Consider the following 22,930-nt stretch of genomic DNA (forward strand, 5'->3'; position numbering starts at 1 on the left):
TGTCCTCTCTGTTGTTCTGTGGGGGGAAAACATTCACACAAATGCGGAATTTTTTTTTTTATTTTTATTTTTTAAACAATCGCTTTCTAAAACATCTGAATACATTTTTGGCTAATTAACAATTGTGAATATGGATTTGTGAAGACACTGTATTTTCTAGTATTTTCTTTATTTTACTCTATATTTCTTTTCTTTATTTTACTCTATATTTCTTTTCTTTATTTTACTCTATATTTCTGTTGTATTCTTGATGTGCTGCTGTGATGCCTAAATTTGTTTTCTTGCTTCGCTCTTGACGTCATCCTGTAGTCCATGCCATCATCAGGCAATTATGATGAAAGTGGGATTAAAAACCATATCCAGAACATCTCTATAGACGATTCATCAGATTATAGCACTGCCGTATTGTTTATTTATTTATTTATTTATTTTGATAATTACAATGCATTCTGATTGTTCCTGTTCTGTTTTTGCCTTGTGTTTGTGTGTGTGTGTGTGTGTGTGTGTGTGTGTGTTTGTGTGTGTGTGTGTGTGTGTGTGTGTAGCTGAAGCAGATGGAGGTCCAGTTGGAGGAGGAGTATGAAGATAAACAGAAGGTCCTTAGGGAGAGGAGAGAGCTAGAAGCCAAGCTGCTGTCCGCTCAAGACCAGGTATATAACAGCACATGCAAATGCTTTTACTTTCTCTCATCTTTCTTCATCTCCCTCCATCACTCTACTTCCTGTATAATGCAAATGCAATATATAATATATAGTTTTGGTCCTATACCTGCTCTTTTATTTTGCTTGTCTCAGACTTTATATATGTGCCAAGTGAGGCAGAATTACTGGCTGTGTCTGCTACTGGTGTTTGTTGTGTTCTGCATTCCAGGTTAACCACAGAGATGTAGAGACGGAAAAACGCCTCAGGAAAGACCTGAAGCGCACCAAAGCCCTTCTAGCTGATGCCCAGATCATGCTGGACCACCTGAAGAACAATGCACCTAGCAAGAGGGAGATTGCCCAGCTGAAAAACCAGGTAAAGGCGTTGTCCCATCATCAGTTCAAGGTAGCAGGCAGCACCCAGTGCTCTGGGTCCCAGGACTGACTCTATATTGATTGTTTCTGTGTGTGTGTTTTCCAGCTAGAAGAATCTGAGTTCACCTGTGCTGCTGCAGTCAAAGCCCGCAAGGCCATGGAGGTGGAAATTGAGGACCTTCATGTTCAGATGGATGACATCTCCAAAGCCAAGCAGACTGTAAGTATGGGCAGACCAGTAAAGAGTGACCGTTAAATATCAGAGCATCTCACACACAGATACAACATTAAAATGTGTTTAGGGTTTTTACCAGAAGTGCCAAGGAAATAAGAAGTTATTGTGCATGAGGTTATGAAACCAGGGACCAGGTCTTTTCAAACAGACCAAAACAAAAGCAGCCTAACATGTCTAAAGTCTAAAGAATGGTGTAGGATCAAATTTGATCACAACATTGGGAATAGTTGAGGCTTCTAAAAATGACATTATTAACATGAGAAATTTGCTAAAATTCAAAATAAAATTGGAAATGAAGCAGCAGAGAAAACTCACACACTGTACAGAAAATCACCAGGGTCCGTCAGGATGTCGGTTCAATAATTTACAGCAGGGGAAATGATTTCTGCCCATAATGGCATGTTTCTGATTCCTTCTCTAATTTGAACAAGATATATCACCCTGAAATACATTATGCTTTAATAACGCTGTCATGAGCCGCTTCTTCTGCATCCCGAAAAGAGGATTTATAATTGAGTTCACACAGCAGCAGGTTGGGAAGAGATATTGGACGAGAGATGAATGGTTGTGATTTTACACACATCGTTTTGGGCCCTATCTTTATTATTCTGTTTTTCCGTTTACAGCTCCTGTGGAGCGAAAAAACGGTCTGATCGGGTGTCAAATTGAGTCGTTTTATCTGTGAAAACGGCCCAGTCGAATGTAGTACCATAGAGTGTTACACAGTGGCTTATGTGCAGTGTCCTTTTACTGTTTTGTGGCAGTGTATAGATGCTCTCCCAGCAGACTGAGATGTATATTCTAGGCTTTGGTGGAATATTGGAGTAAGTATAGGACTGAAATGGTGATATTGAAATGCTTAAACATTTCAAACAACATGGTTAGGATTTAAATTGTACTCCCACGTCTATTTTTAATGGCTTATAGGAATAAAATAGGACTAGACGTTTGTGAAGCGCTGCTGAGACGGCTGGACGTTTAGACATACTGAGGGAAAGCTCTGTGAGCCAGGAGCCATTGAGATGACCCATATACCGATCCATTACTGTCCGTCTCCAGTTACCTTTTAATTTCAACATTGCCACATGGTGATAACAAGCGTGTCTAATACTTTATGAGTGTGATTCATTCTACAGTACAGACTCCCATCTTTCATGGCCCAAAAGAAATTGGTTTTGTCAAACTTGAGGAATTACACATTGCTCAGATATATTGGGGAATCAGCAGAGTTTCTCCGACCGTGTGTTCCTGAGGTGAGAATTGAATCAGGAGGAAGAATCAGGCTTGAATCATACTGACTTGTGCCTGTCAGATCAGGCAGAGGAAATGGATGGATAAAGGAAAAGGATGACAGGAAAAAGCTTAAGACATCTCAATTGTTGGCTCTACATTTTGTATTTGAAGGGTATTGAAAATGTATGTTGAACAGCGTTTTTTTATGTTGTTAACTTATCTTGTTTTCCTTTTGAGGATTATATGTTGGAACCAGATACACCAGGAATTTCAGAAATGACAGTCAGAGTGAATCTCTCCCTACTGATGTGTTCACATTTTTAAAAAGCTGTGATTTATGATTCATTCTGCAGCGTGCTCAAAAGCTCCTTTGTCGTTTTATAAATGTTTACTGTTATTATATTTTTTCAGCAAAGGAAGCGTCATTGTCGAGTTCTGCTGAAATTGCAGATGCCTGACTATTTGAAATGTATTTGACCAAGCACACGTTACTGTCCGTTTTACTGTGTGTTACTACCATAATTAGCATACATATTGTACAATAAACTGTAATGAGAGAGTCTCATATTATTGGGCTGTTTGACTGAAAGGAAAATGATTCAGGCCATTAGCTTTCTTTGTCCGTTTTTGTAACATGTGAGTAAGATGGAAAGCTCTACAGCCACACTGGTTCTAAACTCCATTTCATTTCCCACTTCACTGTTAATGAATTCATTCTCTTTCTCCGATATCCACATTTTCATGACCTATTAATAAACCCGGCTCTTATTCTTCAGAGATTGCTTTACTGTATTGTAGGAGTAATTATTATTGAATGGAATTAAGCCTCTGACACTCCCAGGGAAAGCAGGTTGAGAAGTGCCAGCTTTAGCTACTAATAGAAAAAGTCATTATTGTGTGTTGTGCACGTGTTTCTGAATTATGATGGGATTTTGAGTGAGGGAAAGCAAGCTCACACACACACACACACACACACACACACAAAATTACAGAAACGTAATCAAAGCCTCGGGGCATATGCTTGAAATATTGCTGAATTTTCTCTTTTGAAAGGCTCTAACTTGTTTCAGTATTTATATGCAGAGCAAAATCCACGCACAGTTTGCGAATATTGATATGCTGTGCCGCTTTCTGCCTGTTTTCACTCCCAGTTGGAGGAACAGCTGATCCGTGTGCAGCGGGAGAAGAACGACCTGCAGTCGCGCATGGAGGAAGACCAAGAGGATATGAATGAGCTCATGAAGAAGCACAAAGTGGCTGTTGCCCAGGTAACTCTTTTTTTTTTGTTGTTGTTGTTTTTTTTGTTTGTTTGTTTGTTTGCCCCCCCCCCACTTCTTTTCTGTTTGGACCCATGGCACCTCTGCTTCCTTCTCAATGGCACCATGACACTGAAAGCAGGATGGTGTATATACAGCTTGACACTCTTCCACCAGCATTCAGTTTCTGAGAAACAGCACCAGCTATTGGCACTGGTCCCTAACTGTACAGAATTATTTTTAGGCTTGTTATTTTGTGAAAGCTTGTCGTGCCAATGGTGCTTTTCTGAAAACTGAAGACTTCAGCCTGTTCAGTTGTGTTTTCCTGAGGAAGAAGAGTTCCTGGGGGGAAAAAAACCCCAAACAGTCTGAGTTCCAAAATACTTTGCAGCAGTTTTGATCTATTTGAAGGTTATTCTCAGTGTTTGCTCAGCTCACTCGTCATCATTTCCCAGTCTAATATGATTTACAGCCATGTTTTTGTCAAGCCACTTGATCAGAATAACACTGTCATTACAGATGTGATTACAGATGTGAAGGTGGTTTGCACTTTGTCTGTTGTTTGAAGGTGCTTTCATTATTGTATAATTATATGCGCAGTAGTAAAAAAGCCTTTTCTGGATATTTTGCGTTTTTTTTGTTGTTGTTCTTTTTCATTTAGTTAAATGATTTTTTATTGTAAATACAATATATTTTTATGGTTAGGGGCTGAGTCTGGATATCATCCTTCCTTTATGTCACTTTCTCACGTTCACTGCTCCATCACATCTGCTTTTAGGTAGCATGTCATTAGTCTTTCCTACACTCCCTGGACACATGTATATGTAGATATAGCATATATAAAACAAGTGAAATTTGCACACTGCACCTGAAAGTTGCCAGTTGCTATCTCATTGCTTTCTGACCATGAACCTATCAAACACTATAAAGGCAGGAACAGAAAATGTCTTCAGATACAAATACAGATATGAGTAGGAGGTGCACCACTTTTTTTTTCGTTGGTTTGTTTGTTTTTTAATCTATGTAGCTCATGCTGACCACGCGCTGTGCAAAAGACAGCATATCTCTGGTGGGTACTTCAAAAAATAAGAATTAAACATTAATAAATAATAATAAAAAAATTACATTCATTATTAATGTTTTTCGTCATTTTTAACTGGGCGTACTCTGTTACTATAAGAAAATCTTCCTGGAAGATCATACGCACATTATAAAAATCTTCTTAAAGGACCCCAATTTCACTCGCAGTGGCACTGTCTCAGCTTTGTGGTAGAGTCTGATAACATGTCTTTTAATTCTAGTGAACTTATAGTGATATAACAAACCCAAAAATGAAGGTAAATTATGTCAAATATTATTTGTTAGCTATTGATGTTTATATGCCAAATAGTTGCCTGATTTGGCAAAGCCAGTTGTTTTGAAAGACACAGTTGATAGACACTTGCCAAAATGTTCCTTAATGCATCTGGTTGAGACCAATTATGAACTATTTATATAACCAATTATTATTATAACATTTTACATGAAAACACAGTCTGCAGTTAATTAATTACACTAAAAATCAACTGGCCTCTTCCTGTGTTTCTTGGCCACATTGAATGACAAAACCTCCCAGAGTTAGTACTTAGTAATATCTATTACTACTATCTTAGTACTAGTACTACTTAGTAGTCATATCTAGAAATTTGGCTTGCCTACAGTAAATAAAATGAAATGCAATTTCTAAATGAAATAACTCTGTGGTTTATATTTCCTAAGACTTATGGCACTATATGATATAAAGTATGCACTGATGGTTTTATAGGACTTTCTACATCAGCAGTGAATTGTGAATGACTGACTCTTCTTTTATCTTCTTTGTTGTTGTACAGTCCTCTCAGAGCCTGGCACAGGTCAGTGAGCTCCAGTCTCAGCTAGAGGAGGCCATGAAGGAGAAACAGGAAGTCCAGGAGAGGGTAAGTCCACAGACAAAGAGAAGCTAGATGGAAGCTGCATTATTAGGAAAGTGTTTTTGTTTTTACCACGCAGCATGAAAAGCTAAACGAAGAACGAGCCTGCCTCAATTACGGATGAACTCTTTGTAAAACTTGGTCTCTTTAAGCTGTTGACTTACAAGTGTACCAGGTAAGCTTGCTCTAGTCTCAAAAGCTCCTGGGACAATAAGGTCAAGACACAAGAGATCAGTGTCTCGCTTTGCTCCAAAAAGCAACAAGCCATAGATAAGGATCAGATCATGTTGCTCAGCAATTATCCATGCTGTTTCAGTCAGCTAATCTGGTGCTTACTCCAGACTCACAGATATACGGATAAACAGGCCAGAGCAGCTGAACCACAGGTTACACTTTTTCATTCCATTGGCTTTGTGAAAAACATTTAATGCCCCAAACACATAGGAGAGGTCAGTCAACTCAAGGACATTCAAAGCCGCTTCTGTTTTCATCTTCAGTTTCATCTGAAGTTCAGTTAAAAAAAACAAAAAAAAAAAACAACTGCTCCAAGCCTGGCTCAAAAGTCAATATCTGAGCAGTCATTATTCTCAGCTGCGAAATTCTTCACTTCTTTGAAAATAAATGAGCGCACGCTCAGAGATGGAAAACAGAGGTGCCGAGAGGGTTTTTGAATAATGGATCCGAGAGTCTGGCAATTAAGAAGCCAATGCAGTATGCTGAGCCACGTCAATGGAAAAGCAGCGGAGCACTTCTAAAGAAGGCCACCACCGAGACACCCTGTGGCGATTCTCTATAGACAAGTTTTGACTCCTTTCAGACAAGAGCAACAATATGCAGCTCTGAAAGTATCAGATCCCACAGCAGAATGCAGATGAATTTTGTAATTCACAGTTTATCGGGGGGTCTGTGTTTGCGTGTGCTTGCATCTCTGATCTCACTTTGTGTATGCTCCGACAGCTCACGGCCCTGCAAAGTCAGTTGGAGTTTCAGGAACAGTCCATGGTGGACAAATCTCTGGTCAGCAGGCAAGAGGCCAAGATCCGCGAGATCGAGACCAAACTCGAGTTTGAGAAGACACAGGTGAAACGTCTGGAGGTGAGTGGGCAGGACCGGGGCTCTGGTTGTCTGACCTTGTTTTTGTGTAAGGGCTGACATGTAGATAGTTAGTTTTCAAATAGCCTAAATTCAAAAATGACCAAAAATTCAATCACACACACACATACTGATTTCTCTAGCCTCTCTTTAGGAATGTTTAGATCTTACTGTCAGAATGGGTATAAAGTAGGTGCATTTTGGATCACCTAATGTTAAATGTTCCTTTTGTGTAGAGACAATGTAATTAAAATGTGATTTAAAAAAAAAAAAATAGTTCCAGTAGAAGGGTATTTGTTGGTTTGGAATAGTCTTTGTTACTTTATTCATATTTGCAGAGCAGTCAGCTGTGCATGCTGGGTGAGGTATCTGACACATCAGAAGACACATTTCAGACACTTCTGAAATGTGCCTCAGCTGCAAAACTCAACATTTCAGTTGTATTACCTTTAGCTGTGGAAAATATATCAACGTGTCAATATATGGTTACATACACATTAAATTTATTTACCTTACCAGGTTCCCAATATTCATAATCAGATCTCAATAAATTGGATTAAGACGTTATAATTTTAGGTCACAAATTGGGCTATACATTAGTTTCTATAGAGTTAGTTACCGACCAGACATAAAACACTTATTGGCACACTGCAAGAAATGACATCTTAGCAAGTGGAAATACCTAGAATATAGTCAAATCGATCTAGTATTTCTTATGATAAAATTAAAATAAACCAAATTTAGATGATTAAACCCATTTCAAGCCGTTTGTGCTCATTTCAAGCTTGAAGTAGTCTTGTTCTATTGGCAGATAATTTCGCTCATTTTAAGCGTTTCTAAAAAGAAGCAAAATTATCTGGCAATAGAATAAGAAAACTACAAGCTTGAAATGAGTAATAATGTCCAGAAAGAGGTTTAATGATCTGGTTTATTGTAATCTTATTAACTATAAATTTGACTAGATATTTTCACTTGCTTGTAGTGCAACTTCATGGTTTTTTTTTTTTTTTTTTTTTTTTTTTTGGAAAGTGCATGTATTAAGAAAGAAAGCCAATACCTATTGACTGGCATGTTTTAAAAGTTCTGCTGATTCCACCGTTCTCTAGAGTCTAGTGTCGAGGCTGAAAGAGAATGTGGAAAAACTGACTGAGGAACGTGACCACCGTAGCACCAGTGAGAACCGTGAGAAGGAGCAAAACAAACGACTGCAGCGTCAAATCCGTGACCTCAAGGAGGAGATGGGTGAACTGGCCAAGAAGGAGGCTGAAGCCAGCCGGAAAAAGCACGAGTTGGTGAGATGCGCCCACCCCTTTAGTTGCATTAATAAAAAAATGTTATTATTAGTAAAATATGGGTAGTATTGTTCCCGGCACAGTATTTGTGATGTGCACAGTGCAGTGCTTATCATGCTTGTCCTGTTTGGTGCCTCTGTTAAGCTTTAAGTGATCCTGTTCCTGTAGGAAATGGACATTGAGAGCTTGGAGGCTGCAAATCAGAGTCTTCAGGCGGATCTCAAGCTGGCCTTCAAAAGGATCGGTGACCTGCAGGCTGCTATTGAAGATGAGATGGAGAGCGATGACAACGAGGATCTTATCAACAGGTAAACTGTTCAACTGCCCCATGTCTCTCTCTCTCCCTCTCTCTCTCTCTCTCTCTCTCTCTCCCTCCCCTTTTCTCTCTCTTTAAAGTACAGGATAGCAAATCCCTGCCGACTGCAGCAACTCAGTGGAGGAATGAAATCTTTAAAACCATTGGGCAGACAAGTTCTTTGCTGTCAGTTATCACTTATTCATACTGCCTAAAATATTGTAGCAAAAATTGCCACACATAATTCAGAGTATTTCTTTTCATAATCGATTCATTAGTAGTCATGTCAGTAACTGGATGTCAGTTAACTTTATGCACATTTTGTAAGTGGTTAAATTAAATGTTGGCAAATGTTACCGGGTTTCACTTTTAGTGCTAAAAACGATTTACGTAATTATGCAAAAAGCCACCATCACATTAAGTTTGCTTTGTCAAACTTTAAAAAAAAAAAAAGAACCTGTTTTCAATGTATTTCCATTTGGTTTTCTATATAGCACAATTCATGTAGACATTTTCCTTGTTTGGCTTCCCTGACATTTCCATCACCTACTGATAAAGGTGACAAAAACATAATGAACTGAACACACAGGCAACTGATTAATACTGGCTGGGTTCCTATCATTCCTATAGCTCAGCATCTTTCTGTAAATCCTGAAAGGTGCTTGCGTTTATATGAGGTTTTCTATTAAATATAGATGCTACATTATTTGCACTTCAGTGCAATTTTACCGCTATGCCTTTTTCCTACAAAGGGATTTGTTATAATAGAGGCATGCATTGAAAATCCAGTCCGATGACACTGGAATTGTGTAATTGCATTATTTTCCTGTTTTCACTATGATATCTCAACATTTCAACAAGCAATTTACCTAGATTTGAAAGGGGCAAACAGAAATCAGATTAAAAGCTGTCTAGTAAACTTTTTGTTTGTTTGTTTTTCGCTTTGACTGACTGACTCACTGACTGATTGACTCATTTACTGACTCGCTGATTCAATCACTGACTTGCTGATTGACTCATTCACTGAATTAATGAATTACTGACTTGCTGATTCAGTGACTGACTGACCGATTTACTGACTGTCTTGCCAGCATTCAAAGAGAGACAGTGAAAATAACAGAATGTACCAAAGGCCTGAGCAAGTGGAGCACATGTATGAAAGTGAGGGGGTGGGGGGGGGGGCACCCAGTCAAGACCAGACTATAATCAGAAACAAAGTACAAATGCTTCAGCAAGGAAAAAACATCAACATTTTCTGAATCCACAACAAATATTTTCTTAGAATTTGGGTCTTTGTTCACATTCATTCCATCCTTTACAAGTTCAGGTTATCTCATTTTTCAATCAATCTGTCGATCTGATTATCTGTGTGTCTGTCTATCAATCAATCATTTTTTAGTTTGTGATGTATGCCCGTCTCACTTTTCTTTTCAATTTTTCTTTTTGTGTTTGTTTTTTTATACATCATCCATTTCCAGTTTACAAGACATGGTGACTAAGTATCAGAAACGAAAGAACAGAACGTGAGGAGCCTGAGCAATTGTTTGAGCTGACTTTAACCTAGTTTGGTCTTCTCTTTGGATAATATTGCAGTATCCAAGTTATTTTGAGAAAATGACCCTGCAAACGGTGTATAAATAATATCAGTCAAATGCAAATATATTTTTGTTCAGCTTATTGTACAGAGGGTCCAGATTAATAGACCACAGGTGATACTGCAATACGCTCCATGGACATGACTGTTAACATCACACAATAGTATATGATTATCTCCACCTTTTGTTTTGCATGGAATCGCATGCTATAATCCATGCATGCCACTGACCATTTGAGCCAAGCATGATCCCTGTTTGATTTTCTTTGCTATATGAAGATTCTTAACCAAATGCTTGTGTATGGCTGTAATCACTATACTTTGACAGGTAAGTGTGTGTGTGTTTGTGTGTACATACTGCCTCTGGGCTCTACGTGTCAGTTGAATTTGTGTTGTTCCCAAGACCCCTCAGCCTTGTCCACAGTTGTGTAAGACAGAGATCCACCTCTTATCTTTCCCTCTCTGATTCTACTATAGCATATACTGTACCTATTGCGTGTCTGTCAGTGTGTGCTGAATATTTTACGGTCCCTACTCCTGGGATCCAACTGCTTTTGACAGAGAAAGAAGAGGGCGTGTTTCTCATCAATCTTTTAACCATGCAATTTCAATAATGCATAAACTGCAAATGACCTGGTAAAAAGTCCTTCCAGACGATGTCTAACAGTGGCTCCGAGCACTGAGCCAGATTCTGGCATCAGAGCTACTCCGTTCTCATGGCAGTAGCTTGGCGTTTTTACCGACCAGCACATGTTGTGTCCTTTTTTTTTTCTCCATGTGAAAATGTGTTTGAACCCAAATAAATAAACTAATAATAATTTGTAAGCTAAACACAAGTTGCTATCAGGGATGGACCAAGTGCTGAGAAATTATACTTGAGTGAAAGTATAGACACCGTCATTATCTTACTCAGTTGGTATTGGGAAGTGGATGCAATTAAGTTAATGCCATGTTAAAAGTAACATTGCTTATTATTGTTGTTGTTGTTGTTGTTATTATTACTGAGGTAGGGCCAGGGGAACTGCAGATGATGAACCAGCATGATTCTTTACAGATGATGCACTGTATTGGAAACTAAACTGAAATAATCGGGTGCTAAACTAAGCTGATTCAATTGATTTATAGCGTACAGTCATTGGCTTGGTAAAAATAGAGACCTTCATGATTTGTAACGAGTATGTTGAAGGTCTAAATAAAAATGTAAGGCCTAATAAAAATAGAGCTTTTTTTTTTCTTAGAAATGTAACTACAAAAGAGTTCTCAAGTGCTCAATTTCATTAATATCCTAAATAATCCTTAAGTATAGTAACAAAGTACAGTTACTCAAGTATTGTCCATGCCTGGATTGCTGTGCAAATGTTTTGTCGTTACAGATTACAATTCAGAACATTCACAAGCACAACAATTCACAGGATGCAAAATCCAAAGTGAAAGTTCAATTTGATACTAAAAGTAACCCTGCCACCATTAGAAATAAGCATCAAAGCCTCATGTGTATTATTACCGCATGTGCAATATATTTCTCATATCCTGAGAGAAGTCCATAGATGCAGAAGTGTTGGTTTGCCCTCTAAGACTGTTGTACAGTTTACTTTATGCCGTGCAGTCAATAACAAATTGTGTGACACATTGACATAATTGTTTGTGATCAAGTCCTTGATTACAGAATACCTCGCGTCCTGCCCAGCTCCAGATTTCCATACACGGATCGTATGCCCTCCCTATGTCCCTACTCGAGACATTAAGAGGCCAGCTCGGATCAAAGTCGGTGCACGTACAAAGCACTCAGAGCCATCTCTTTGATAAGGGGATGGTGCTTGAGGCGTGCTCCAAAATTACTCAACCTACCGTACATCTACTCATCCTACTGCAGTGAAACCGATTTGGTTTTGTTGTGTTTGTGCTGGATAAATGTATAGTCCTCTCATATGAATAATGTTATGGATATCGAGCGAGTTTGGGGTTGTGGGAAACGCAGGTGTAACTCTATTTTGTCTAGCAACGTTATTCTCTGTAATTTATTCTGGAGAGGATTGACTGCGATGGCCCCAGAAGACAGCTATAAGCACATTATCGAAATCCCAATTAAAACTAGACCTGGTAGCTGTGACCTCATTTGGAGTTGTTCTGTGGATGTCAACTCTGAGTGAAGCTGTTACTACCTTCTGAATCCTCTGATGCTTTTAAAAAATAATCTATTCCATGCTCAGTGCTGCACAATAAGCGAGCGATAAGACTAATCTAAAGAGACAGGGAAAAATTGACTTGCAGATCTGGCTAAACATAAATCCTGGGGCTTTATCTTGGCCTGAGAAGTGAGCAGACAGACCTGCGCTTCAGTTAGCTGTTTGATGTGCAGACCTTCTGTGTAAGACAAACCCCCCCCCCCCCCCCCCCCACCCCCCCACCCCAAAGTTATTGACAGCACCACTGATCCTCCACTGGTACTGTTGTGTATCTGATGGTGCAGTCACTGAGTAAAGTTTATTAAGCCTCCCCAAGTGCTCATATTCTTCGCCTTTTTTTAAAAAGTATTTAGAAACTAGTCCTTCTTTCCACATATGACCAGAGAACCTTGTAAGAGCTCCCTTTACTTCCATAATTCCTCTCTTAAATGCCTCACTGCTGCTATGTTGCTGTCATTTAGAAATGCAGCAATTGCACCCCTTCATTTTTTTATTACCCCAGGGTTAAAAGCTCTTTTGATTATACTGTGTCAAAAAAATCAGGAAGCCTCTTCAGCGTTTCATCAGGCTCATTTATGTACTGCGAAGAGTCTGCTCAGCTTGGATGTCTAGTGCCTGCAAGAACTCGAGTGTGAGAGCTGACTAACACAAAGAATGACATTGAGGCTTTTAGGCCTCTGCTGATTGAGCGCATGTCTCAGTGCTGTTGTGTCTGTGCTATAAAGGCATTTGTTTCTCCCCTATTGCTAAACTAACAGTCCATGCCGAATCTGCTTTTAGCTGGGTGCTGACGCTCTCCATTTCCTCCTTTTCTTCCTTACAGTGAAGGAGACTCGGATTCCTGCTCAGAAGTGGAGGAGCGAGTTGATGGTGTGAAGTCCTGGCTCTCCAAAAACAAAGGCTCAGCCAAGAATATATCAGATGACAGCAGCCTGAAGAGCTCAAGGTCGGTAGTTTGAGTCTACCTTTCCCGTCTGGATGCTTATCGAATGGTTCGGTCCAAACACACTACACCATGCACATAAAGCAGGCTAGGAAAGTGCATTCGCTTGCTTGAAGGGAGACTTTTTTCTTACCCACTCACTTATTCTCCTCATTGCCACAAGGTTTGCTGACAGATGCTTCTTTAGAAGCTGTGGCCTTCCTGGCAGATTTATCGACACGCCTGTTGGCCAGCTGGCATGCCTACACCTGCTCCCCTCTTCCAGAGATTAATAGATTGAGCCTGCTGGCTGACAGCTTCGATTGCCCTGCATTTGTCTCTTTTCCAGAAGATTTAAACCTCCCTCTTGAGCCCCTCACAACTTTTAAAAAACTTTGGAGCTTTAAATTCCTTTTCATCATGTTCCCTATTGTGCACTTGCCCTAGGAGTGGGTTTGGAGGCAGTATTTCTCAGAGCTTCTCGTTAACCATAAGTATCACAAACAATTACGATAAGACAATCAAAGTGCGATGTTGCAAAATTCTAAGTGGTATTTTTGTGCACCACATTTCTATACTTAATTCTAGTAAAGAGCTTAAGAAGGCATGGTTGAATTTGAATAATAACTAATTATGTTTGAGTTCTGTCTGGGTTCATTTCTCTCTATAGCATCAGTGCTTCTTTTAAACCAAGTCCCCAATTTTTTCACCTCTTACATTACTATTCTGTCCTGTCTTCTTCCATTTCTATCAGCCAAAACCATGTTTAAAGGAGGATTCAGCCCACATACATATTAGAGTACATGTTTCCTTACTGTAAAGACAGTAATAAATTAGCTAATGGTCTATAAGCAGCTGTTTTAGAGAGAGAGAGAGAGAGAGAGAGAGCGCTGTAAAAACCATGATGGCACAATAGTGAGGTGGTGGTAACTAAGTTTAGTAGATGTCTTCATTTTACAAAGGTGCACTTTAAATGTTGTGTGGAAATCTCTTTTTTATTTTTATTTGTTTATTTATTTATTTATTTTTTATAAATGTCGCATCTTTTTTTCTTTTTGTAACTCATTTTCAATTTCTATGTCTGTCACCTCTTTTCCGTTTCATTCCATATTTTTGTCTGTTATGCTGACCTCCTCCCCTTCAACTGCCCCTTTCATCTAGATATGCTGCAAACAGTGATACCAAAGAGGGGAAGGAATGGCAAGAGAATGGCAAAGAAGGTAAAGGTTTAGACCAGAGTAGGCCGGTGTCTGTGATGAGTTCACTCAGTTATAGGAAACGTTCCAACCTCAAGGATTCCCTTGGTGGCAAAGGCGATGAGGGCTCACTCTTTAGCACCCTCAAGGAGCAGGATGACTCTGAGGAGCTCTCATCTTTCCGCAAAAACAAAGCCAGGCAGATCGATGCCAGGGACTCCTACTCAGTGAACTCCTGGAGGAAGGATGAGCTGGATGACAGGGGCTCGGTTATCTCACAGGCTTACTCAGAGGCAGCCAGCAGGGCCAGGAAGGGCATGGAGAGCCGCTGGACAGAATTGGACAACAAATCAGTTGTGTCATCCATGGGCCCAAGCCGAGCCTCTTGGTTGGACGACGACGACGACGACGTCAAATCCAGTGTGAGTGCTGCAAGCATGCTGAGTCGTCGCCGCAGCATGTCTCGACTGGACGAGCGCCTGAGTGAGGGTCGCTCAGCATTTAGTCCATCCTTGAGCTGTAGAAGTCCAGGAAGTGTGAGCCGGAGAAGCCCTGGCAGTGTGAGCCGGAGAAGCCCTGGCAGTGTGAGCCGTGCCGATTCCCGTATGTCTTTAGCTCGCAGCTGCCGCCTCAGTGAGTTTGATATGGATGATGATGCCATGAGTGTGGCTTTCAGTGAATTGCATTCCAACTCCTACAGTCCCCACCACTCTTCCAGTGGCCGCAGCATGTCCATGCCCCCACGGGCAAGAACCACTGACTCTGACCTGCCTGATGCCTCTGACCTCAAGCCCGTCAGCCACCGCAACTACCTCGACCCAGCTCTGGAGGCAGCCATCAATGAGGTGCTGAATTTCAAGCCTGTCAAGTTCAAGCGGAGCAGCCTGGAAGACTCTGAAGCTGAGACCGGCAAGCCGAGCAGGCGTGCGGGGGACGAGGAAGACGATGAGGTGAAGAGTGTGAGGTCCGGTAGGGACAGCAGCCGCAGCTCCTCCAGCTTGAGACGTTCTGCTTCAGCTGTGGACTTCCATCGCTCCAGCAGCAGCCTGAGCACCCGCAGCAGGAAGAAGAGCAAGAGCAGAAAAAGGAGGAGCCACAGCTCTGATTCCTCTGAGAATGAGCGTAGAAGAAGGAGGTCCAAGAAGAAGGGCAAAAAAAAGAAGTCAAAGAAGGAATCCTCCTCATCGTCCTCTTCTTCCTCCTCTGAGTCTCAGTCTAGCTCAGAGTCAGATTCCAGCTCAGGAGCGTCCACTATCTCATACAGAAGTGCTAACAGCATCAAGAGAGCTCCTGGTAGGCAGGCATTGGCTTCTGAAGACGAGGGAGAGCCTGGAGGTAGTTCGGAAGCTGTTCCGCCACTCGGCAAAAAAGAGGAGAAGAAAAGGAAGAAGAACGTGGATAGTGTGATGATGAAATATCTGTACAGGCCAGACAGTGACTGAAGATAGCAGTAGGTGATGCCTGGTTTGGAGTGAAGTGTGCTGTACGCATGGTTACACTAACCTTCAACATTTATGTCCAGAACATCTCACCTTTTAAAATTTATCACACTATCTTTTAGCATGAATAATGATGAGCATTTTCTGTTTACATGTGTTTTATTCTTGTTCCTTCTAACACACTCCCAGTTACAGGTTTCTTGTATGCATGATTATATCTAAAGGAAGCAGAAGTTCTTTTTTAAAACCATGACTCTCAACTGATTCAGTAATTGCTTTTGTACTTATTTCAGTTTAGAAAGACCTTCTTTTTTTTTTTTATTTTTTTTTTTTTTGTTTTGTCTAATTTGTTGAAACGTCCTTGTGATTAATTGCTCCAAACAAAATAGCCAGTGGTGTAATTGAAGTCAATTCGGAGGTAACTATAGATTTCCCCTCTGGTATTTTAATTCAGGTATAATTAAAAGAGCTCATTGATCTGTACAGCTTGCCCGGCATCTTAAAGTACAGCAAAAGTTAACCAAGAGCATAGTGGCTTTTTAGTTCAGTTAAATATTAGCTGTAGTGACACTCAAAGTTTCCTGTTAAGAGAGAGGTTGCGTTCATACGGCCAATAGTTTGCTCCTGAGATATAATAATGTACGTGTGTGTGTGTGTGTGTGTGTGTGTGTGTGTATGTGTATATATATATATATATATATATATATATATATATATATATATATATATATATATATATACACACACATATACATATACACACACACACACACACATTATATATATATATATATATATATATATATATATATATATATATATATATATATATATATATATATATATATATATATATATCGCATGTCAGGTATCACATAGCCTTCACAATATCTGCATATGCTTTCGTTCTGATTCTAATCAAGCCCTGTTTATCCCACAGCCCCCCCTCTGGCCGAAGACGCTTCTGCCTCAACAGATCCGACGAGGAAGAAGAGGAGGAGGAGAAGGAAGAAAAGCGCACAGCCCGAAGCTCCTACCGCTGCTAATACACCTGGGACAGCTACCTGAATTACAGGGGCAAGCCGGAGATGTTACACTTCTATACACTCACAAAAAAAGCAAATACACAAACTCTCTCTCTCTCTCTCACTCACACACACACTCTCACACACACTCTCTCACACACACACATTCTAACATTGGCATCTATTTTGGATGCAAATGAGAGGATCTCTATTTAGGAGAAGTACTTTAGAACACCATCATCCATCTGTATACTGTGCGCGCGCACACACACACACACACACACACACACACACACACACACACACACACACACAGAGCTCTCACTTTTGGTGATGTTACTTCTACTTTCGTGCATTGTGTTATAGATACTTATGCCATTGAGTATCAAAGACGCACTACACTGGAAGTTTTTTGTTGTTGTTGTTGGACCTGCTTTGTGTTGCCCCCCCAATTGCTTCCCCAGAGTGTACTGCAGCATTCCTCCTGGTTTCTGCCCTGCTCGGCCAGTGGTGCTGCTAGCTGCCGGCCCACGTTGAGCTGAGCTAAAGAAATCCGGCATTAGCTTGCTAGAATAAAGTGGGGAGATTTGTCCTGTTTGCACTTCATTAAAAATAGGAAAATGGAAAGAAATACTGTTCTACCAAAAAAGCCTTTATCGCAAGTGTGTACATAGATTTGAGGGGAAGTGGGTTTTTTCCATTACTTTAAATCAGTGGAGAGTGGGAGTCAAGGAAGTAGTGTCATCAATTTAAACTCAGCTTCCTGCAGGTATGAGCAAACTCTCTCTCTTTCCCTCTCTCTCTCTCACACTCTCACTGCGTCCTGAGACCCTGAGCTGTCTTTCCTCAGCGATCTTGCAGTGCAGTGAATTCATTTTTTCGTGCTGAAGAAGGCTGCAGCCCCTGTTTCTCCCTCTCCATCCTCACTGTGATTTAATGTGTTTTGGGATATCACACATCATTCACCTGACAGTACTGTGCTCATGTTGGAAATTTTTGGCTCAGCTGTCATCTCCTTCCTTTTTCGCATTGTTCTTATGCTTACTGTGTTTCTTGCTCCTGGCATACATTCTTGTTTTCCAAAGGGAATGTACTTGATCCTAAGTTTGGTGACGATTACCTTACCTATTTTCTTTATTGTCACAGTGGTCAAATACTGGAAAATTCATCGTCATTAACAGCTGTGAATGGCTTTTATATTGATATTATACAGCTAAACAACACACACGTGGCATGAGCACATGAATAGAACTGATGCTGTGAATCCATCTTTCTTTCCTCGCTTCCTTCCTTATCTCCTTACACCCTTGCTTACTTACTACCTTCTTTCCGTATTCCCTCATTTCCTTCGTTCCTTAAGTAAGTAAGTATGTCCCAAGTCGGATTCTGCAGTATTGTCAGCCTTACCTTTGACATTTTAGATAGCGCTGCACTTAACAAACCTCCTTCTGTTGTTGCTATTATTTTGCTTTCATTATAGTATTTATGGACTTGCGTTAATGAACTGAGCAAAGTTGCCAAATGCACACAGTTTTACATAAAGCATTGGAGAGGACTCGCTGCTTTTATTTTATTTTGAAGGGAGCCAGCATTTGTTTCACATGGTTTTTATGGACTCTCGTAGGTCAGTGATTTCATCCTTGTTTCTATGCAGTCATTATTAATTTTATTATAAAGAGTGTGTGTTTTATCATGTTTCTGGCTCCATACAAACACATGACGAAAAGATACATAACACTGCTGGCTGTACACATTAATATGAATATATAAGTCTGTATAATTCATCATAGCTTTAAAAATAACTCCTGTTTATTTTCCTTATTGAATAAATGGCCACTTGTTATAAGTAATAATTTTTCCATTATGGTTTAATATATTGTAAATAAATGATGGTGATTGTTCGACTTGCTTCAGTGTTCTTGATTTCCTCATTTCCTTCTCTGCAGTTTCTTCCATGAAAGCTTGTCTTTATAAAATCCCTCTTTTTCCCCTCTGTTGCCATCTTAAATATTCAGATCAACAAAAATGGGCTTTCATTTTCAGAGGGTTTGTTTGGTTTGAGAAGCTGAGAAGCAACATGCCATAGTAGAGCAAGCAGTCTCTCTATTTTATTTTTTCTTTTCAATCATCATTGCAAAAAATGTCTGTTGTTTCAGGCCATGTGTCAGATGAAGCCGTACACATCTCAAGCCACAGAAAAACTGCACAGCTACTGTATATCCGAATATGTATGTTCTGTAAAATTCACAGTAGTGTACATATTCCAGTATTTCAGGAAGTTCAATGCTAACTGCAAAAAGTCATCATGTCTGGGGTTTTTGGTCATTTGAATTGTGTTCATCTCTATACACGTACTAATAAGCAATAGCTGAAGAATTAAATTAATAGCTAAGGAATCTTAGGAATCATGAAAATAAAAATCAATGCATACCAGAAGTCGTGTTAAAACAGATCTTCTAAAGATATTATTAAGTAAATAAATAAAGCAATCCCTGTCCAACCTGGCACAGTATTTTTGGTTCGCTGCTAAATGGAAATAGAGACTGTCTAAATTATGTACAGTAAGTGCCATTTGTCATAGAGGCAGGTCGTGTGGACAAATGGAAGGCTGCTGAAGAAATGTGTATCAGCATTATTGCATAGGAGTCTAGGTGCAAATAACAGCATGCAGTGTAATGCTTTTCGAAGAGAAGCTCAGAGAACATCAGAATATTGGCATGTCGGCCCCTGTTCTCCTGCCTCATTTAGATCGATGATGGTTTGGTCTATTAGGTGTAGCGAATTATGATAATTAGAACAATATTGCATGTGCACACCAGGTATGATAATGATTATAGGTAATGACTAATTATTAGATGTGCAATCAAACTTTAATCTGAATAATAAATTCAGTAATGAAATGAGTAATGAGGTTACTAGAGCATGTTTAACATTCTCAGTATAACAAATAAAGAGTAATATTTTGACTTCTTTATCTCCTGGAAGATAAGCACAACAGGCTTTATTACAGTTGTGATGGAACACGTGTTCAAATCCATGCCAACGATCAGTAGTATACAGGAATACTGAGTCGGTCAAGTCATTTTTTGCATAATCGAGGCATTGCTGTCAGGCATAGGGAAAATATGTAATGCCTTTTTTTTTTCTTCCCCCATATTTGCTTATTCAGATTGTATTCATATTTGTTTTGTTCCCAAATAATAGCTCAGTTCCCGCATTAATTTTCAGTTGTGTTTTTCTTGCAGAGCAACTAAATTGTGCAACTTACTGCTAACAAAAAGATGGAGTCCGTGTGTATTAACGTGAAACTAGTTCAGGAAGCAAATGACGGTATACACTGCAATACATAAGCCACTTAAAGGAATGGGTTTTTTGTTTGTTTGTTTTGGTTTTGTTTTTTGTTCTCACCAAATCAGCCACACAATGTTTATGCTCATTTCAATTAAAAGGATGGATCAGAACAAGTTTCACTATTGTAATACAGTAGTTAAACATGGTCATGCATTTTCGCAGTTACTATTGATTCACAGTTGCACCAATATTCATCTAAAGCACTGGATTCTTTCTGTATCTGACGTGACGTACACTCCCTGGACGGAACACCTGTACACCTGCTCATTCATGCAAATATTAAATTGAACCAATCATAACCAATCACAGCAGCATAATGCATAAAATCATCCAGATACAGGTCAAGAGCTTCAGATGATGTTCACATCAGAATGAGGGAAAAAATGGTTGTTAGTTTAAATGTTTTAGAAACTGTTGATTATCTGGGATTTTCATGTGCAGCACTCTCTACAGTAGGGGTGTTTAATCTTATCCGGAAAGGGCCGGAGTGGTTGCAGGTTTTCATTCCAATCAAGCGGGAGCCACGCCTGATTCCACCTGTTTAATCGGTTGATCATGGCTTCCAATAGATTCAGGTGTGGCTTCTGCTTGGTTGGAATGAAAACCTGCACGCTTATCCCTTTCCGGATAAGACTGGACACCCTTGCGCTAGAGTTTACACAGAATTGTGCAAAAACATCCAGTGAGCTGCAGTGTTGTGGGCAGAAACACCTTGTTGATGAGAGGTCAGAGGAGAATGGCTAGACTTGTTCTAGCTGACAAGAGCGCTACGGTAGCTCAAATTTTTAACCACTCTTTATAACCGTGGTGAGCAGAAAAGCATGTTAGAAAGCTTCATGTTAAATCTTGAGCTGTATGGCCCACAATGGCAGAAGCTGCCTCCTGTCAGCCAAGAACGGGAATCTGAGGCTACACTGGGCACAGGCTCACCGAAACTGCGTAGCTGAAGATTGGAAAAACATCAAGCTCTAAAAGTCTTGACATGTATCTGCATGCTTTTATGCATTGCACTGCTGAGACATGATTGGCTGACTGGATAGCACGCCGCAGATGTTCGACACAAACACAGATCGCTTCTTAAAGCTTGCTGGCATCGTACCTGTGATCGAAAATGAAAAAGTTGGCATCCCGAGCCTTTATCGTTCACATCTTCAAACTTATCCTCTTCACAACTTCATTACAGACCACAAATAATGCAATATGCTCTCACTGTGCTTGTGCTTATGGAGAAAAGCTTCTATCCCATTAGGGCATCTTCTTTGTGTTCCAGTTTCAGGACTCTCATCTCTCAAAGCTGCAACCAGGTGAAGTGTGTTTGTGCGAGCCAAAAAAGACCAATAGCTTGGAGCTTTTAGTGACGGGGCTTTGTTTGATGTGTCGTGCTTTAGTGCATTTCATGTTCAGTGCTGCTGAGCCCTTCGGTAGCTCTTTTATTCAGGTTAGACCTTTACAGAGAGGTAAACAACTCAGGCTTTTCTAAAGATAACTTTTAGATGCGTTTTGTTCCTTCGGTGTTTTTACACTGAGACCTTGATGAAAGCCAATATAAAGGTGTGGAGAGGTTACAAAGGTGGAGAAGACCATTAGAGGTAAAGCTGTAAGTAAAATTGAAGAAGTTATTTTCAGGTATGAATGCATTTTCTTACAATACATGTCATTAGTTATACACTTTAAGTAAGCTTGTAAATCATGGTAAAGTGGCAGTATGTAAAGTTTTTTTTTTTTTTTTTTTTTTTTTTTTTTTTAAGAAAAAGCTCAATAAAGAAATACCTCAATGACAGTGTAGTTACACTTCTGTGAGTCACCATGGAAAGCCTGTAACAATAATAATAATAATTATTTATTAGTCTGAGAGGTCAGGTCAGGCTTGGTGTTGAGTCTCTGGGACTCAGCATCACAGATATATATACCATGAAAGAAAGTTCAGCTAGTCTTAATGGCAGTATGGAAGCCAGCACTGATGTAGTGACCTGGAGGATGCCACAGTGGCAAGAAAAAGTATGTGAACCTTTTGGAATTTCATGGTTTTCACATAAAATGTGATCTGATCTTCATCTAAGTCAAGGGTATTGACAAATATAATGCGTCTAAGATAATAACACAAAATAAACTCTGATCTTTCATGTCTTTATTGAGAACAACCAAAAAAACCTCATAGTGCTTGTGGAAAAAGTATCTGAACCCTTAATGACCTGAAAAAAAGCCTTGGGGTCAGGTTTTTGCACACCTGGAGTCTCGTTAAGAAAATGAGTTTGGAGGTGTGGACTACAGCTACTTTGACTGATAAAAACCCCTCAAACTGTTGGAGTTTGCTCTGCACAAGAACACACGCTTATGTGAGCCATGCCTCGCCAAAAAGCGCTTTCAGAGGCTCTATGATCAAGAATTGTTGATTTACATAAAGCTGGCAAGGGTTACAAAGTGATTTCAAAGACTTTAGAAATTCAGCAGTCTACAGTTAGGCAAACCTCCTACAAATGGAGACACTTTGGGACTGTTGCTACTCTACCAAGAAGTGGACGCCCAGTCAAAATGACACCAAGAGCACGACGAAGACTCATCAATGAGGTAAAGAAACAACCCCGAATGACAGCCAAAGATTTGAAGGCATCATTGGAACTGGATAACATCTCTGTTCATGAGTCTACAATGCATAAAACATTGAACAAGCAGGGTATCTACGGCAGGACACCATGAAGGAACCACTGCTTACTAAAAAGAACATTTCTGAATGGCTGAAGTTTGCAACATGAAAACATCATCCCAACCGTAAAGTATGATGGAGGAAACGTCATGATTTGGGCCTGCTTTGCTGCATCAGGGCCTGGCCAGCTTGCAGTCATTGAGCT

The 22,930-nt window shown here is 39.9% G+C and overlaps 1 protein-coding gene and 1 long non-coding RNA gene across 18 annotated transcripts in view; one reads left to right on the top strand and one right to left on the bottom strand.

Moving 5' to 3' along the window:
- The window catches only part of myo18ab (myosin XVIIIA b), a 112,824-nt gene extending 94,193 nt beyond the window's left edge, over window positions 1-18,631 (top strand). For 11 of the 17 annotated variants that reach the window (XM_017490631.3, XM_053687549.1, XM_017490633.3 and 8 more), the window contains 12 exons: window positions 546-650; window positions 871-1,017; window positions 1,123-1,236; window positions 3,636-3,752; window positions 5,612-5,695; window positions 6,647-6,784; window positions 7,888-8,073; window positions 8,242-8,381; window positions 9,847-9,891; window positions 12,972-13,094; window positions 14,232-15,716; window positions 16,646-18,631. In XM_017490631.3, the coding sequence (XP_017346120.1) occupies window positions 546-650; window positions 871-1,017; window positions 1,123-1,236; window positions 3,636-3,752; window positions 5,612-5,695; window positions 6,647-6,784; window positions 7,888-8,073; window positions 8,242-8,381; window positions 9,847-9,891; window positions 12,972-13,094; window positions 14,232-15,708 (2,676 nt within the window). In that variant the 3' untranslated portion in view covers window positions 15,709-15,716; window positions 16,646-18,631. Of the gene's footprint in view, window positions 1-545; window positions 651-870; window positions 1,018-1,122; window positions 1,237-3,635; window positions 3,753-5,611; window positions 5,696-6,646; window positions 6,785-7,887; window positions 8,074-8,241; window positions 8,382-9,846; window positions 9,892-12,971; window positions 13,095-14,231; window positions 15,721-16,645 lie in introns of all 17 variants that reach the window. The other 6 variants (XM_053687548.1, XM_053687547.1, XM_053687536.1 and 3 more) reach the window with 5 other exon arrangements.
- The window catches only part of LOC128635318 (uncharacterized), a 6,426-nt gene continuing 1,191 nt past the window's right edge, over window positions 17,696-22,930 (bottom strand). Inside the window, exons 1-2 of the long non-coding RNA XR_008398259.1 lie at window positions 21,852-22,930; window positions 17,696-21,676 (exon numbers count right to left, since the gene is read on the bottom strand). The exon at window positions 21,852-22,930 is cut by the window's right edge and continues 1,191 nt beyond it. This is a non-coding gene — a long non-coding RNA (uncharacterized LOC128635318). The remainder of the gene's footprint in view (window positions 21,677-21,851) is intronic.

Source organism: Ictalurus punctatus, chromosome 17 (assembly GCF_001660625.3).
Source record: "Ictalurus punctatus breed USDA103 chromosome 17, Coco_2.0, whole genome shotgun sequence".
NCBI classification, from domain to species: domain Eukaryota; kingdom Metazoa; phylum Chordata; class Actinopteri; order Siluriformes; family Ictaluridae; genus Ictalurus; species Ictalurus punctatus.